This window comes from Corvus moneduloides, chromosome Z, assembly GCF_009650955.1.
Source record: "Corvus moneduloides isolate bCorMon1 chromosome Z, bCorMon1.pri, whole genome shotgun sequence".
NCBI lineage: Eukaryota > Metazoa > Chordata > Aves > Passeriformes > Corvidae > Corvus > Corvus moneduloides.
The window spans coordinates 41,835,465-41,854,692 of NC_045511.1; the positions used below are offsets into that span (position 1 = coordinate 41,835,465).

A 19,228-nucleotide genomic window follows, 5' to 3' on the forward strand; every position below is an offset into this window, starting at 1 on the left:
AACACTCCTTTCATGTTATGTAGTCCTCCAAAATTTACTGAACTGTACAAGACACTGTATTACACATGATAAATATTTATAAAAACAGGAGATGTACGAACTTTGGAACTTACAGATCTGAATGTAAAATCTCTTCCTACTCAGTGTTGTCATTGCTGTGAACTGGTCACTCTCATTTCTAGTTCTGACAAATTCCATATTTAAACACTCTCTGTCTTCTAAATGAAATAGTTTTGCTCCAAATTCAACATTAAGGACACTGAAGGAATCACTAGGCGAGACCGTGATGGGAAGTCCTAAAGAATTGATTATTACAAAAGGTGCTCGGTCTTTTTTGAAGATGTCTGAAGTTTGACTAGCTGCTTCAGCAAATGCCTAGAAAGCAAAGAATCAATACAAAACCAACATACTGAATAAGACTTCACCAAGATGATCTCTGCAAACATTCATCTAGCAATTCTAACACTGCATAGTTAAGAAATCTTTCTTACCGTGCCCAAGTTACTCAACATTTGCAGTCCTAACTTGGAAAGTGTAATATTGAGCTGGTCTTTTGAGGAAACATTTATTACTGTTTTATATTCTGGAACTTTGTAGGTCTCTTCTTCTTCTTCATCTGATTCAAACAGCGCTTTTTTAGCCTTCTTCATCTGAAAGGAGATGTTTAAAGAATTCTCATCTGACCACTCATTCTGTAGAAGAAAGTTTCACCTCAAGACTTTCTATGTCTCCCTTTCCCATACCTATGTCCTGCCATGGTTTTCTTTTTTGTTGTTGTTGTTCATGTTTTTAATTCTCCAATAAAAATGAAAGAGGGAGAGAATAAATAAGACAAGAGACAAATTATATATTCAGAAAGTCAATGAAATTCCTGTAACAGTAGTTAAATTTATGATTATTCAAAAGTAAATATATAGTAACTACTAACATATCCAGTAAATACTGTGTGATAACATTCATCTTAACCTATTAAGTAACACTGTGTAAGAAGTTACATATAATTGATTTCCTAGTGTTAAAACAGTCCCCAAATTTAGTCTTTATATGTTTCCAAATTAAATAACTATTTTGTTTTCATTTGATTGAAAGAAAAAATAAAAAAAATCTGATGGAATACATTTCTCCAGCCTCCAACAGTTCTGGAAATTATGTATTTCTAAATGTTATATTTCATATCTGGGTGAGAAGACATGAGGTTTTACTCATTATCTTCTACCTTTCTCCTGCATTAGGTCTCGTACCTTTATGGAAAATTGTCAGGGATATTTTTAATAGCAGTTTCTTAAATGCAGTATCCCAGTCCATAATCTTTATCCTTCTGTGAGTATTACTGTAGGAAGTTTTTGATAATAATAGTCCTAAGAAAAGGGCGGGTCTTCTATTCTGAGCTATGTCTCAGGTTAAAAATACTTGAACAGTTTCGAAAAAAGTCAGAAAACAATTAAATAAAACAGTTAAGACAGAAGGAGGAAAAACAAAAGGTACCTCCCATCCTTAGATAAAGGCTAGACTATTTCCACGAAAGATGAAAATGAAGTGGTAAGAGCACTATTCCCACAGGACTCTTCGTGCTGCTCAACAGCTATCAGTTTTTCCAATACAATTCTGCTACACCTACTACTGTAGAACAAGAGCAGTGGTTTGTCTTTCCAAAGTCACTGAATGCATCATTAGCATATGGCCTAACAGAAAAAGTGATATAAAGCCATTACGATTACCTAGAGCAACTTGAATAAAATTTTGCCACCTGAAAGACAGTATTTCACAGATGTGGGAGTCTGGGTATTTCCTTGTACAAGTTTCATTCACTACTTGTGAAAAAACTCTCAGTAACCAACAAGAAAGAACAAAACTGTTAGATGAAAGGTGGAGAGCATTTGTTTTTTCTAAGGTACTGAAATGCAATATGTGAGTTCAGCTTTGGAAACTATACCTTGATTTCAAGAATCCATGGCTTGAATAAATCAGTCTTCTCAACTTCTAGCGGTTCAAGCAAAGGTTCCCACACGCCAAACATCTCGTTAAAATAATGTACCTATCAAAATCCAGAAAGCAGTTAGGAATTTACATAAAACTTAAATTAAAAATTCTGATTTACAAGTATATTAATTATTTTGGTAATCTAAAATATTCATAATCAGATTGCACTTTCAGCTGCCACCATAAGATGAAACAAACACATTAGAAAAATAAATGAGGCAGTAAAGTCTCTACTGTAAAGTCCCCGGTCCAAAAAAGTGGTAAAAATTGTGCCACTTAAAATATAATTTTGCCTTAAACAGTAGGCACTGGAATTCAAAAGCACTATAAATAAGGAAGAATCTACCTACAACAATCACTGAATTTTATGTCACTAATTTCCAAATATGAGTCAGTTTGGGTGTTTTATGAACAATACTTGAACTACTTTGTATTTTATAGAAACAACACATGATATATTCTATTGCAATTTTAATTTAAGATTATTAGAGAGTTTTAGCCCGTTGCCATTCCAACATTTAATACTGATGCAACAGGTTCTGATGCAAGTTCTTTAGGAACTTGCAAAGAGCGTAAATGTGAGGCTGCATAACACCAATTACTGTGCCATTAATTATCATTACATCTGAGGCATTAGATTTTCATTTTAATTTAACTATCTTAACACCTCATTCCGATCGTGCTCCCACAACACATACCTGTAGGAGTTTAGTCATCAAATATGAGGGTTATTTTTCTTTTCTTGTCTAAATAACGTGTATATAACATTTAGACAGTGGGATTTAGCATCCCGAAAAACTCTGGTTTCTTTATGTAGGATTCCTCACCTCTAGCTCAAGATGAGAATGCAGGTTGATTAGAGTACTCCAGTTCTTGACTTCTCCAGCAAATGAGGACTTGGCTAAAAGCATTGGTACTGTTCTGTGCCCAACTCCAGCTTCAAGTGTTAGAAAAACAGATTCTATATTAATTTTCAATGACTCTCCTGTAGGAACCAGTTCAGTGGTTGGATTTTTATCTTCATTTTCATTTGTCTCTTCAAGAAACCACATTTTCAGATTTTTTATATCTTTCTTATTCCACAAGTCAGGAGGAATTTGACTAATCTCTTCTTCTGTTGTTTCTGCAGTTTGATAAAGGGCTGACGTAATAGTAATTACTGTGTTTATGATTATTGGTGAAACCTACAAATAAGAAATTGGAATAACTGGAAATGAGAATCTAGTACAGAAACAGCTACTTTCAGACACAAAAGTATAATGCGTATGTTACAATAACAAAACACTTGAGTATTCTACAGGGCTCTCTTGTTTGAAAATAATTCCCTTCCACAAGCTATAGTTCGATCTTTTCAGATTTTCAGCCCCTACCTTATTTCCAGATGGAAGCTTTCTAAACTACATCATTCAATGATCTATCTGAGCACTTCAAAACTTATCTCTGCACACCATGCCATTTCATAAAACACAGATTTCAAAGCCGAAGCATAGCGACAGAGTTGTTCATTTTCAATTTTATTTGTTTTGACATGCTTAAACAGGTAGGTGGCCTAATGAAGAACAGGAACAATTCCCCACTTCAGTCATTCCTGAAGCAATTTCATAGCCTGCTGAGTGCGAAGTAGAAAACTAAAAACACAATAGACGTCTACTTACTTCTATTGTTAGAGATTTAATCGTTAGATCAGCTGTCTGTGGATTAGTACCCGATTGTTTCATTTCAAAGAAGAAGTCACAAGGCTGCAATACCTACACAATAAAGTAAAAACACATGTCATATAGAGAAAAAACTATTTTTAAAAACTTACTTTGAAATCATACACATAACAAGTACTGAAGAAAACTTACCATTATTTCGTTCTTCAAAATTAAGAAAAACCTGAACACTAAAAACATGTTGAAAGAAAAAAGTATCCAGAATTATCATTAAAGATTGAAATGTCAGCTACAGTAAAACACATTATACTTCAGTAACTCCACTTTTTAGGTAAAGTCTGCAGATGCCTTCAATGCACTGCACCACCATGCCTCTGACTTCTGAGAACCAGTTTTTCAGTTGCAACACAGCAACAACACAGTTACAGTTTTCCTGAATAACAATGTAACTGTTGGAATCACAACCACTCTGTTCCAACTTTGTTTGGCAGTCAGTCCCTGAACGTTTTAACTTGACGAAGTTTACCAAATCAGAGGTATGCTATAAACAAAATCAGTGCTATGCTATTAACAGAGCACTCAGATGTAATTAGACTCTACTGACACTGTTCAGATATGAAAATTTGCTCTCCAATCCCTATCTAGGATAGTAAGTCTTTCAAAAACTATAATTTCAAACCATATTGATTTTGCAATCTTTTCTGACATCTCTCTCCATGTCTGCATCAGATGCTGGAGGCATAGATACACCCTGAATCAGTTTGACCACACTTTCCCCAAATGAATTTGATCTAACAGAAGCTTTTGTCCACAATATTATTTTATACTATACTGCTCAAATTACCTTTTTTTCTTACTCTTTATTATATTCAGGAATGAAAAATAACATATTCCTCTTTAGACCAACACACTTGTGAGAAATACACAAAAAAACCCCTCATCATTGGTGCTATTTTTAATCTGGAGGTTAGTTTCCCTACTCGGCGTCTGGACAGGGCACTTGTGGATATGGTTTAGGGGTGACTATGGTAGTGCTGGGTTGACAGCTGGACTAAATGATACTGAAGGTCTCTTTAAGTTTTGATAATTTTGTCATCAAAAGGATGAATTCATGTAACCCAATTACTTTACCAGACTAAAATTAGATTGTTTAGAAAACCTGGCTTCAGAGGTTTGCTTACACACGTTTTAAAAAGGAGCAGTTATGCTGCTACCTGCAGGTAAAATCTATTTTTTTTTTTGACTTTTCTCAAGAACTTTCTGAATCTTTCAAGGAAGGTACTGTTTTAAGCACTAAAACCAGTGTCCTATGAAGTTTTTTTTCCCTATCTATAGCACAAGCATCCTGTCAGATTCAGGCCTTTTTCCCTGTTCCTACAGTCTGAGATAAGAGATTCCATCAGAAGATATTCCTGTAAACTTGGGAACAAGGGAAAACTTGGTGTGAAGCCTTTCAATAGCTTTCTACAAAGAAAGTCACATTTATACCATGTTTGTCAACTACAAGAACGGATGTCGAACATCTTTGTATTGTGTTGGGGCTATCAGTGCCAAGTGCATCACTTTCTAAATGACTAGGTTAACATTTTAGTGCAATTAAAGATTGTGTACACCCAAGGAGTAAACTGAGCTGCTATGATTCTACCTGAAATTGAGATGAAGGGGAAGCCCCACTCCTTTCTGCTTATAGCTTTGATCTTTCCTACACCACTCTGTAAGTAAGCAGGCATTAACAGAGAGCTGAAAACATTTGCTCTTCAAAATTCATCTGTGGTCTGAGGACATGTGTAACTGTTGGATATTTAAATTTTTTCGCTGATGCTAAAATATCACCACAGAGTTAACTGAGGTACAGTCTGCTGTAGAGGCAGAAAAGCTGAAAGAAGCTCCAGGAGTCAATGCACTTCCACCTGGCCAGTAACTAGCAAGTCTGATTTTCTTGCCAAAATATAAACAGGCAGCATTAATATAACAGATCTGTGGACCTTAACATAAAGGAATCGATGCACAACATACAGTAAGTAAACTATTTCATAATATGCACTTCCCATTTTTCTGTGACACTGTTATTCTCTTACATAGTTATTTAATACAAAGTTTTAGACTGATAGCATTCCAAATTTACTATACTGCATTTGAAATAGCATACACTTAAAAAATTCTATTTATTTGGGTTACGTGGGATATGAAAGATAATTAACATTTTATTCCTTGGGGTTCTTCATTGTACCTTGTCATACAAAGCAAACCCCAATGCCATAGATCAAGATGATGCTTTAGGCATATCAGATAAAAGAGAATAAAATCAACAAAATGTTCACCACCAAATTTTACTCATATATCTGTAGTATACATTTTAATGAAGAACATTCCAAAAATACTTGTATTTTAGTAGTGTAACTTACACAGCACCTTTTAAATACACACAAACTCACCGTAGTGAGCAAACTCACCGTAGTAATGTTCCCTTTCCTTTCTTCTGGAAGAAATGGGCATGCTTTCATCTGTATCTCTTTAACAGCAGCTGTCATGTTGTACCTCTCAGGGCTATTTTTAATGAACATCTCACACTGTGTTGTAACCACCAACGCAGGAGCATCACCTCTTGTTAAATCAGCCACAAACACAATCTCCGGGTTTTTAACAACAATGTTCATTTCCATCGTAGATACAGGCTGCACAGGTGCTTCAGAAATATAAATTACATTGGTTTGATTGTTCAAAGATTACATTTCAATTATTTGCTTGTTGTGACTTAATTATTAATATTAATTTATAATTATTATACTTAATAATATTAATTACAGTAGTTATTTAATTCTTGTAACTTACAGGGGAGGCCTAAACTATTTAGGGGTAAGATCTAGCATAACTAGTGTCAGCAAATTTGTAGATCCCTGCAACTGACTTATTTCTTTCTAGGCTCTTCATTGCAGGCACAAAACCATTTAATATCTAATTACTCTTGGGTGCAACAAAAGATTCCACAAAGCTTCTCTGTCAAAATGAAAAGGGTAACAGTATCACCACTGTTACTATCTCTGACATTAACAAATTTATCAGCTTCACTCCATACCTACATCTGCCAACTCTGATAAGACTGATGCTGGGCACATTTTCTGCTCTCTGGAGTAGCAAACCCACATTTCTCCACAGGACAATAATGCAGCATTTACTGATGCTTAATGTAACCACTCGCAATAAAAATATACTTTCATATAAGACCTCCTTATCTATTTGGACTTTGATCATCAGCAAATAATCATAACAGGCCTGGCTGAGAAGAACACAACTACAGTATTTAGGGCACAGGAAAACACCACCAAAAAAGCAGGGACTTGCTTTGGTACACCTGAGGAGAAAAAAAAGAGTATTTCCTGCTCGAATGGACCAGTTTTTGATGTCAGGTACTCAATCTAAAAATCTGTTTTCTGATGTAGGAAGAAATGCACATCAGTGGACAAAAGAAATGACAACATTTCTAGGCAGCAATATCAGGCAGGCTGATTCCATGTGTAAGTGCAACACGCTTCATTATTCTTCCCATTTTATTTTAAACATACATTTTTATGTATCTTCTTTGTCTAGTAAGACAAGACTTCACTTGGAAACAAAGACTAAAGGTCATGAATCTATTTCCATGATGCAAAGAAAGCAACATCAATGGTTAGAGGAAGCTGTTCTATACACATAAACATGGGAAATAGCATAAAAGGAGAATTATATTTTTTACATAGTATTACAATTACAACCAAAATTAAGCTGATATTTAAATACAAATTTTAAACTATTTCCAGTATATACTGGTATATACCTTGGTCCTTTAAAGGTAATGACTGTTTGAGATTTCTCTGTGCAGCAGCACTCTCTGCATTAGCCTTTAGGAATATATCTGCTACAGTAATTAGAAACTCCATGCTTGCACAAAGGTATATCTCTTGAGCAATAACATCAAGAATAGTGCCATCTCTCCCCTGTTTGTAGTTTATATCCACCATAACTTTCTTTTCAAATCCATGTTTCATTTCCAGCATTCTGAAAGACAATTAAGGAGGCATTTAATGTAACAATAAAGAGCCAGCAACAAATACTGAAAAACACTCAAGATTCTCATCCCAGCTGCAATCCATTAACAAGACCGAATTTAAAAAGTAATACTATTGATTTTAAAACATGACCAATAAAAACACTAACACAAATTTTATATAACTTTAAAACTAACTGGAATCCCATACACTGGCAATTAAGGGTGTTCATAATTTTAACAAGTCAAACGAACATAATTCCTCATTTACATATCAGAAGTACTACACTTTACTGAAGTTTGTTACTATTCATGAAACATCATCTCAGTCTTACTTAGCATTTCATTAAAGTGGAAAGTGGAATTGTTTTCTATGTGCATTTATTAGATTAATATTTAAAGTTCAGTTTATTTAATTTTTTGTATCTAGCATTTATATCGGTCTCTCATAAAGATATGTGGAACAAAAGGCAAGTAAGACACATAAATCCACAGTAACACGTACTTTAAGAACCCCTACACTAAAACAATTGTGGTTTTAACAGAATACTAATAAAATTGAAACATTTCTAATAAACAGTAAATTATGTAAAATTACAGACCTTGGTGTAGCCTTCTGGATTGATGGTCTTTTATCATCTAATGTACAGTTCGCCAGTTTGACTGAAGCATTCATTGAACCATCTGATAACATTTTCAGAGCAGCTGACATCAGAATTAATTTAAACTCTGCAAGCTTCAAAAGGTCATCTCTCTGATCCAAATTGTTAACCTGTTAAATCAAACATGTAGATTTGGTTACAGGTAGCAAAAATAATATATAGGTGTTATATACACAGTTTTATTCTAACTGATAATATTTTCAATAATAATAAATTAAATAAACCCACTACTAATTAAAAAGACAACCCCAATCAACAACATACAAGAGAAAACTTTCAAAGAGCAAAGCTTTACCCTTCTACCATCTTTCTAAAGCAACCTGCCATTAGTGAGAGACCTAAGTTTACAATTAATTACAAACTTCCAGTCAGAAATCTGGTGACAAGTTTTCTAAGTTTAAATCAAGATGAATATAAATGCATTCCTATTGACAAATTTAAGGATCTTTCTCCACAATTTTGTGTACACATCTCTACATGTGACTAATGAATATGTTTCATTCCTCTGCATTTTTTCCAAGCTGTATTTTAAATTAATATAAATTTTCATTAGATTTTTAGTCAGGTGACAGAAGATGCCACACATTATGTGCTACCACTGGTTATTCTATTTCCTGTAATATCGGCCAAACAATTCAGCTAAAATAGCTCTTCCATCATTTCCATCACATTTGTTATTATTGCTAGAACACACTTTCTCTGTCATAAATTAAGCTACTCTTGTTCAGCATTTCCAGGACTCTAGGCAACATGAAAGCTGCTGATTTCTCTTTGTAACCAAAATTATACTTACCTGTTTTGAATTTGGACTATACAACACTAAAGTCAGAGAGTCAAATCTGAAGTCCAGTTTTAGTGTTGTTTTTGTTTTCATAGGTGAATGCAATTCCACCACAGCTGATGTCACAACAGTTACACCTTCCACAAATCAGAAAAATGGTTAGTATTAAGAAAATTACCTGACTGCAAATAAGGAAAAAACCAAAACATCCTCACTTATGACCATAAAGACAGCAACTTCCCTTTTTCTCCACAGGTAAATCCATCTACACTTAGCATGTATGCATCATGCTTTATGTAACTACTTTTGACAAAATCACACAATGTTTGAGAATATAAAACACTCTGCTTACATATTCTAGATGCAGCTTTTACCATCTTCAAAACTTAAATGTACAATTTCCCCTTAATGTTACACAGTACTGTGTGCAAGACTCTTACAAAGAATACAAATTTACTTTAATCCTCATTTGTTTATCTGCCACATTTTTGCTGGTTTTTGCATTTAATAAAGGAATGCAGCAAAAGATCGTTTTCTTAACTTCACTTGCTTTTGTTTTTAGTAGGTCCTGAACAGTCGATGGGCAATAACATGTATTGTTTAGGAACAACTTTCAGGGGTGTCATCATTACAACAGACAAACAGATCTAAATCTGAACAGCAACAAAACCAGCATACACAGGAAAGAGAACTTTCCAAACTTGGGATGTTACCAAATGTAGTCGACAGACCTTTAAGTGCTGCCTTGCATTATGGCCAGGAAAACAAGACAGTCCTTACATTACATGTCATGCTCAAAAACTCACTACGGTGGTCCAGTTGTTCCTATTCATTATCATTACCATCGGATATAGCTTAAACCACAATGTCAAGATAAGAGATGCACTGGCAGTCAACTGACTGCCTCAGCCAATGAGGCACCTAGCGACAGCAGCAACAACAGCAGCAGTGCCTACAACTGCAGGGCAAATTACCTCAGAGAGCCTGGCACGGGGTTCCCAGAGTCAGGGAAACCTAAGAGAGGGGAGAGACCTGGCAGGGACTAGAAGCTCTCATAAGTGAGGCCAATATCGTGAGGGCCTTGCCAGAGCAACTGAGGGAGATTTAAAGACTCTAGGGAGCATGAGCAACTTGAAGCACAGTGAAAAAGTGGGCAAACAGGACACGGCACATCAGAAGGATGTAACACAGCACTTGCTGCAGCAGTTCATGTAGGAGGGCACAGTGACCATCTCAGCTCTGGAGGAGAGCTCACCTGGTGCTTTACACCTACCCCATGAGAACAGACACAACAGTCATCTCCATAAAGCCAAAAGCCATTGCTTGTAGGAGCACAGCAACCCAGACCGAGCTTCCTCAGAAGCATGCAGCTGTCCAGGGCTGTGGCTGCAGGGAGTGTTTGAGCTTGACATTAGCACCAGAAGGCAGAAGAGACTACATGTGTGTGAAGTGGGACCAGGTGGATGACCTGCTGAGCACGGTGGCTGAGCTTAAAGATGAAGTAGAGAGGCTGAAGAGTATCAGGGGGTGTGACAGAAAAACAGACTGGTGAAAATTCCTGAGAGAAATGCAGGAGATGGAAGCTCAGCACAAGTCAGAGGAACTCCAACACTTGTCATCAGAAGGAGGGGATCTAAAAGACAAGGGGGAAGTGGAAACAGGTCCCTGTTGGGGGCAGCAGGAGAGTCACCTCCCTTGCTTTCACAGGTAACCTTAGGAAATAAGTAGGAGGATCCAGAACTTGAGGGTGAAGCAACTGATAGTGAAGGTGAAGGTCTACTTTCACTACCTGGAGGGTCGCCCAGAGAAAGTCAGTCAACCAAATGCATCACAATTTCAGGTTAAAAAGAGAGAAAGAAGAGTAATTGTTACAGGTGACTCTCTTCTGAGGGCCCTGCATGCCAGCTGGACCCATCCCACAGGGAAGTCTGCTGCCTCCCTGCGGCTCAGGTAAGAGATACTACTACGAGATGGGATCTGGAGCACAAGTTGTGTTCTCTTCTGTCCTGTCAAGAAAATCATGCAGACGAACACCTTGGTAACACAATTCTGTGTTACCATCAGAATTTTGGTTTTGCTCATCATGGGTAATTTTGTAAAACACTGAGCGTGCTGGCAACAAGCACAGTCGTCCTGTCTCAAAGGAGAAAAAGGATTTTAGCTCAGAAGTTAGCAGGGCTTGTTGAGAGAGCTTTAAACTAGATTTGAAGGGGAACGGGGACAGGGCCAGGCTTGACAGAGATAAGGTGCGGGAAGGGCAGAACTACAGTGATCACCCAAGCAGCAAAATAAGGCTTAAGAGGGAATATATTCAGCGAGTACAAGCATCCAAAGATGTAACTACAAGACAAGACTATGGGGCATCCCTTTGCACAAATACTTCTATAAAGTGCCTGTACACCAATGCACACAGTATGGAGAACAAACAGGAGAAACAAGAAATGTGTGTGCAGTCAAAGGACTTTGGCATAATTGCAATTACAAAGATGTGGTGGGATAGCTCACAGGACTGGAATATTGTCATGAAGGGCTATATTCTGTTTAGGAGAAACATTCTATGTGAGGATACACCTGGAATGTATCAAGCTCTGTCTTGCAATGGATGATGAGCAAGTCAAAAGCTTATGGGTCAGGATAAAAGGGCAGACCAGTAGGGGTGACACTGATGCCATGAAGATTTTTTGCCTTTTCTTTTATACCCCTGTTATACCTTTTATACAACTTCTGTATTCTTAGTGCTTTTTCCCTACATTCTTGGACTTATTTGTCAAGCTAAGAGTCTAAACATTTTAGAAGCTTCGTAGCTAGGGATCAGTGTGCCCCAGACCCCAAGGTCCTCTCCAGAACACATTCTGTAAACTAAGATAGAACCATTCAGGGGAAGGCTCCTTGGGGAGGGGGGCTCACTCGAGCCTCTCATTGGGGAATCTTTGATAGATATGCTAATTAGTAAAACCTATAATGTTATACTAGATCTTTTGGGGCATACTGGGCGGGGTGCATTTCAATGCATATGACCTGGAAGTGTGCACCTAAGGATCCTTAAAATAAATACCAAGGTAAAATCCCTTTTCCCCTCCTAATCATGTATGACTCTTAAGACCAGGAAAAGGCATCAACACTTGTGGGTGTTTGTTACAGGCCATCCGAGCAGGAGAAGGAAGTGGATGAGGCCTTTGACAGGTAGCACAAAGCAGCCTCGGAGTCACAGACACTGGTTCTTGTGGGGAACTTTAACTACCCTGACATCTGCTGCAGAACCAGCACTGTGAAACACAAACAGCCCAGAGGTTCCTGAAAAGCACTGATCACAGCTTCCTGTCATGAACAGTGGAGGATCCCACAAGGAATGTTGTGCTGCCTGACTTCACACTAACAAACAAGGAAGGCCTTGTGGGGGATGTGAGGGTTGGGGCAGCCTTGGCTGGGTAGTGACCGTGAGATTGTGGAGCTCTGTATTGGGCGAGAAGTGAACAGTGCAGGAAGTAAGATTGTAACCATGGACTTAAGGAGAGAGAACTTTAGCCACTTCAGGGAATTTTCTTGCAAGAATCCCATGCGAACAGGCCCTGCAGGGAAGAGGAGTTGACATTCAAGGATCACTTCCTCCAGGCTCAAGAACTAGCATCCCAGTGCAGGCCAGCAAGCAAGAAATCAGGCAAAGGGGCAAGAGATCTCCATGGATGAATAAAGAGCTTCTGCCACTATTCACACATAAGGAGGAAATGCGCAGGAGATGTAAGTGGGGTGAAGCTACTTGGAATGTGTATAGAAAGGTTGTCAGGGTAAGTTGAGACAATGAAGCCCAAGGCCCATCAGGAGTTAGTTCTGGCCAAGGATGTCAAGGACAACAAGAAGGCCCTCTTCAATAACAAAAGTAAAACTAAGGATAACATGGGACCACTGCTAAATGGAGGGGGGTGTTACGATCCAGTTTAAACCCAGAAAAGCAAAGCAAGCTAAGTCTCTGAGCATAAACTGGAAAGAACTTAGAAGGTTCAAAATATTCTCAGAAATGAGATTAAAACTGAATGAGGTTAGATGTTGTTTCCAAAAAATTGATGTGTTTTATTTAATAGTAAAAGAGGCAAAGAGAAGGGAAAAGAAAACAAAGAGAGAAAGAAAAAGACGTGTGCGTGGGGGGGTGGGGCAACAGGGAGAGGTGACAGGGGTTAGATGGAAGCAGATCACCCATCCGAGGGTCTCAGTGACATCTCGTTGCTCCCCTCCATCCGCTCTGCTGGTGCTGAGGGTCCCCCGTCGCCGCCGTGGCCACACCGCTACACGCTGCCACACGCCATGTCACACTGCCACACGCCACCACACGCCGCCACACGCCAAAGAGTGCAGAATTCCGTGGATTCATATACACTCTGGGCCAGGTGCCAACGCCCACGTGCCTCCCTTGCAGGGGCCAGCTTGACAGTGTGCCTTGCAACACTGAGGGTCTGTTGCATCATCTCTGGGGCTCTGGTGCTCAGTCTGGGGACCCTTTTGAGGGGGGCCCCTGTGATGGGCCATGTCACCCCCTCCTGCTGTGGATAAGCTCCCCCCCGCCCCCAGTGAGGACCCCTCAGCTGGGCTCCTCTGCACAGTTGGAGGATGGGCAGTCACTGCACCTCTGACCAGAGGCTTTTCCAAGATACCCAAAGCCTCTCCTCCCTCCCCCCCTTGGTTCGAGGGTCTGTTGAGCCTGGCAGCTGATAGCCCTGGGGCTGTGGTCCTCATCTTGGAGGTGTTAAGCCTGTGCTCAGTGAATGTCCCCAGCCCTGAGCTGTTACTTTATCTTATCTTCATCAGCGAGCAGTGTCAGGCCTCAGCCGGGGCCCCATTCAGGGTGTGGTAGTGTTCTCTTCAGCTTTTGTAATACAGTTTTAAAAGTCCTTTAAGAAAATGTTTAAGTCATAAAATATAATATTTCAGTCTCTGACAGGGGGACACTGGTAACAGAGGAAGCAGAAGCATTACTGAATGTCTTCTTTCCATCAGTTTTCACTGACAAGACCAGCCCTCAGGAATCTCTGACCCAGGAGGCCAGAGTAAAGGAATGTTGGAAGGAAGCCCTTCCCTTGGTCAAGAAGGATTGCGTTAGAGAACACCTATGCAATCCTGACATCCACAAGACCATGGGCCCTGATGGGATACATTTATGAGTGCTGAGAGAGCTGACTGCAGACAATCATCTTTGAAAGGCTGTGGCAGTTAGGAGTGATGCCTGAGGACTGGAAGGAACTAAATGTCATCTCAGTCTTCAAAAACGGCATGAAACAAGGAACTACCAGCAAGTCAGCCTCACTTCAGTCCCTGCAAACATGATGGAGGGCCTCACTCTGGAAGCCATCTCTTCCATCCCCATGGAAGACAGGAGTAGTCAGCATGGATTCACCTAGGGGGAATCATGCTTGACCAACCTGAATGCCTTCTACAATGAAATAACTACCTGGATGCATGAGGTAAGAGCACTGGATATTGTCTACCTTGACTCGAACAAGGCTTTCAGTAATGCCTCTCACAACATCCTTACAGGCAAACTCAGCAAGCGTTGCCTGGATCAGTGGACAGTGAGGTGGACAGGGCAGAAAGTTATGGACATGAAGTTCCAAATAGAACTTCTTTACTGTGCAGATGACCACACATTGGAACAGATTGCCCAGAGAGGTTGTGAAGTCTCCCTCACTGGAAATTTTCAAGAACTGTTTGCATACAATCCTGTGCCATGTGCACTGGGATGACCCTGCTTCAGCAGGGAGGTTGGACTAGACGTCCCCCTGTGGTCTCTTCCAACATGACCCATTCTGTGATTCTGTGAGATCCTCTAGACTGATCCAGCCCCCTGATTATTACCCACTTCTGTTTGTACAGGTTGGCAATGATGAGGTTGAGGAAAAAAGTCCTATGACAATTAGAAAGGACTTCAGGATGACTGGTTGAAGGCACAGGAGCATAAGGTGGTGTTTTCCTTGACCCCATCAGTAGCAGGGAAGAATGCTGAAATGAACAGGAGGACCCACCTGATGAACACGTTGCTTAAAGGCTGGTGACATCAGTGGAATTCTGTCTTTTTTTGACCAAGGACGAGTTGATACAATACCAGGACTGCTGGGGACAGATGAGATTCATCTGTCGTGAAGGGAGAAAAAGTATTCTTGCCCATGTTAGCAGGGCTGATTAAAAGGGCTTTAAACCAGACTTAGTTTAGATGGGATTAAGACCAGGCTCACTGAAGATGGGCCTAGGGATGGGATGCCAGGGTTAGGGGTAAAATCAGTAGCCCAGCTGAAGTGCATCTACACCAATGCACACAGTATGGGTAACAAACAGGAGGAGCTGGAGGCCACTGTGCAGCAGGAAAGCAATGACGGAAATGTGGTGGGATGACCAGAGTGCTGCACTGGATGGCTACAAGCCCTTCAGAAGGGACAGACAAGGAAGGAGAGGTGGTGAGGCGGCTCTGTACATTAGGAAGTGTTTTGACTGTACAGAGCTCAAGGATAGTGATGAGAAGGTTGAGTGCCTATGGGTGACAATGAGGGGGAAAGCCAAAAAGGCAGGTATCCTGGTGGGAGTCTGATATAGACCACCCAACCAGGATGAGGAGGTGGATGAAGTATTCTATGATCAGCTGGCTGATGTTTCATGATTGTCGTGAAATCATGGGAAATTTTAACCTGCCAGATGTCTGCTGGAAATTTTAACCTGCCAGATGTCTGCTGGAAATTTTAACCTGCCAGATGTCTGCTGGAAATTCAACACAGTGGAGAGGAGGCAGTCTAGGAGATTCCTGGAGTGTGTGAAGGTAACTTCTCAACACAGCTGGGAAGTGAGCCTACCAGGGGAGCTGCCCTGCTGGATCTGCTGCTTACAAACAGAGAAGGGCTGGTGGGAGACACTGTGGTCAGAGCCATCTTGAGCACAGAGACCATGACACAAGAATTTTCAATAGTCAGGGGTGTCAACAAAACCTTGGACTTCCAAAGTGCAGACTTTGTCCTGTTCAGGACACTGGTTCAGACAGTGCATTGGCAATAAAGCCCTTAAAACCAAAGGGGTCCAAGAAGTCTAGATGTACCTTAAGAAGGAAATCTTATAGGCACAGATCAGACTGTCTCTATGTGCTGGCTTGGCTGAATATGGAGGAACTCAGGGGTAAAAATCAGAGTTTATGACCTTTGAAAGAAGGAGCAGGCAACTGGAAGAAGAGAACAAGGATGTTGTTGAGTCATGTAGAGAGAAAATTAGCAAGGTTAAAATTCACCTAGAACTCAATCTGGTCACTGCTGTGAAGGAAAATAAAAAGTGTTTTTACGAATACATTAACAGCAAAGAGCAGGCAAAGGAAAAATCTCCACCCTTTATTGGATGCGGATGCCACCAAGGATGAGGAAAAGGCTGAGATACTTCAACCCTTCTTCACCTCAGTCTTTTAAGAGTAAAAATGGTTATTCTCTGGGCAACTGGCCCCCTGAGCTCATAGACAGGGTCAGGGAGCAGAAGAGACCTGGAGCAGAAGAGACCTGATGCAATACATGAGGAAGTAATTAGTGACTGCTGTGCCACTTAGACACTCACAAGTCTATGGGACCAGATGGGATTCAACCTAGAGTGATGATGGAGCTGGCAGAGCAGCTCACCAAGTCACTCACTCTCCATCATTTAACATGAGTCCTGGTTAACTGGAGAGGTCCTAGATGAGTGGAGGTTGGCCAATGTCACACCCATCTACAAAAGAAAGATCCAGGAAACTACAAGCCTGTCAGGCTGGCCTCAGTGCTGGGGAAGGGTAGGGAGCAGAATATCTTGAGTGCAATCACATGGCACAAACTGGACAACTAAGGGATCAGGTCCAGGCAGAATGGTTTCAGAATGGGTTTAGGAAAGGCAGGTCCTGCTTGACCAACCTGATCTCCTTTTTTGACCAGGTGACTCACCTAGTGAAAGAGAGAAAGGCTGTGGATGTTGATTACGTGTATGTTAGGGCAGTCCTTGACACCTTCTCCCACAGAATTATCCTGGAGAAGCTGGCACACCATGGCTTGGACAGGTGCTCTCTTTGCTGGTTAAGAACTGGCTGGATGGTTGGATCTAGAGAGTGGTAGTGAATAGAACTATATCCAGTTGGTGGCCATCACCAGTGGTGTTCTCCAGGGCTCAGTACTGGGACCAGTTCTGTTTAAAAACTTTATCAAAGATTTGGACAAGGGGATCGAATGCCCCTCAGTCAGTTCACAGGTAACACCAAGTTTGGCACGGGTGTCAATATGCTGGAGGGCTGGAAGGCTCTGCAGGTGAGTCTGGACAGGCTGGATCGATGGGCTGAGGCCAATGGCCAACGGCCAACGGAGGTTCAACAAGGTGAAATGCCATGTGTCCTGCACTTGGATCACAACAACCTCAGGCAGTGTAACAGGCTGGGGGCAAAGTCGCTGGAAAGCAACCCGGGGCAAAAGGACCCTGTAGTGGCTGAACATGAGCCAGCTATGCCCAGGTGGCCAAGAAGGCCAATGTCATCATGGCCTGTATCAAAAATAGTGTGGCCAGCAGGACCAGGGCAGTGATTGTCCCCCTGTACTCAGCCAGTAAGGGAAGTGACACCTCAAATCCTGTTTCAAGTTCTGGGTCCCTCACAAAACAAAGACATCTAGGTCCTGAAGCAAATCCAGAGAAGGGAAACGGAACCGGTGAATGGTCTGGAACACAGGTTATATGATGAGTGGTTGAGGGAGCTGGGTGTGTTCAGGCTAGAGAAAAGGAAGCTCAAAGGGACCCTATTGCTCTCTACAACGACTTGAGCAAGATGGGGGGCTGGTCTCTTTTCACAGACAGCTAGTGAGTGACAGGACAAGATGATACAGCCTCAAGCTGAGACAGGGGAGGTTCAGGCTGGACATCAGGAAGAATTTCTGCTCAGGAAGGTGGTGGAGTTACCATCCCTGGAAGTGTTCAAGAAGACTTAGATGTGGCACTTAGTGCTATGGTTTAGTTGACATGGTGGTGTTTGGTCAAAGGTTGCATTTGATGATCTTGGAGGCCTTAATTATCCTGTGATTCTACAATATTGGTATACACAAATGAATCTGGCATCCTTTATAAATGCAATTCCAACAGAAGTAATATCCAGATAGTAATACCTAAAAATGCTAGATTATGTCATTTTAGAAAATATTACCTGCAGAGTGCTGTGAAGTACCATGCATTTCACTGGAATGACTAGTTGATGCTTTCAATTCTGGCAAAGCTGTTGATGCACCAGAGCTTTCACCTGCATTTTCATTCAGTGTCCTCAGTATTGTGGTAATATCTTCCTGACTAAGAATTAGCTTTAAGAGAGATTGGAATGGAAATCAGAACAACTCTGTTCACATGACTTTTGGTAACTTAAATCTAAGCTTACAAATAAACAGATAAACCAAATTAATCTCATCTGAGTCTCTGTTTAGGACACTAAACATTCTTCTCAAATTCACACAACACCTTGCAGTAATTTCTAGAAATTGGAAGTCAGTCACACATTATTTTGTTCTCATCCACAAAATTTCCCTACCATGTTACAATTTAGAAACCAGAATGTCAGAACACATACATATACAGTTTGACTTACAGTCAACCAAAATTTTTATCTGCATTTAGTGACAAGGCACTAGTTACTCTACATTAATACTATTAATACTATTAATACTATTAATACTATTAAAAGTTCTATTTCAAAATCTTGCAAGTTGGTTTTCCTCATACACTTCACAACCTTTCTATTTCTTAATGTTAAATTTAAATCATCCTAGGATGAATCCCATCTGGCCTCACAGATTTGTGAGTACGTGAGTACGTATGTGGCACAGCAGCTCACTAATTACAATTCAGGCTTGTCATAGGTATAAATTCAGCACTGCTATTGAACAAACCAATAAACCCCAACTTTTCCAATCCTTCATTGAAAGACATTGACAGGTAAAAGCCTAGAACAGCATAACCATTTTTAACTAGCAACAGTAATTCATAGTACAAGGTCTTCCTGGAGTATCACAGATGAAATACAGAGCTTACACTAGAACAGAAATCTATTAATTTCCTTTTCCCCTATGAAACAACAAAATCTACTCTGTGTGTTGAAATCAAACAATACCTTAAC

General features: G+C 40.3%; 1 protein-coding gene across 6 annotated transcripts in view; it reads right to left on the minus strand.

Moving 5' to 3' along the window:
- VPS13A (vacuolar protein sorting 13 homolog A) overlaps positions 1 to 19,228 on the minus strand; it is a 110,064-nt gene that overhangs the window by 42,220 nt on the left and 48,616 nt on the right. For all 6 annotated transcript variants that reach the window (XR_004237810.1, XM_032097544.1, XM_032097545.1 and 3 more), the window contains 10 exons: positions 18,269 to 18,419; positions 9,115 to 9,239; positions 8,262 to 8,431; positions 7,450 to 7,670; positions 6,089 to 6,321; positions 3,636 to 3,728; positions 2,808 to 3,164; positions 1,934 to 2,035; positions 492 to 650; positions 114 to 375 (listed from right to left, as the gene is read on the minus strand). Coding sequence is in view for 5 of the 6 variants with exons in the window: in XM_032097544.1 (XP_031953435.1) it covers positions 114 to 375; positions 492 to 650; positions 1,934 to 2,035; positions 2,808 to 3,164; positions 3,636 to 3,728; positions 6,089 to 6,321; positions 7,450 to 7,670; positions 8,262 to 8,431; positions 9,115 to 9,239; positions 18,269 to 18,419 (1,873 nt within the window). In the remaining variant the exon portion in view is untranslated. The remainder of the gene's footprint in view (positions 1 to 113; positions 376 to 491; positions 651 to 1,933; positions 2,036 to 2,807; positions 3,165 to 3,635; positions 3,729 to 6,088; positions 6,322 to 7,449; positions 7,671 to 8,261; positions 8,432 to 9,114; positions 9,240 to 18,268; positions 18,420 to 19,228) is intronic.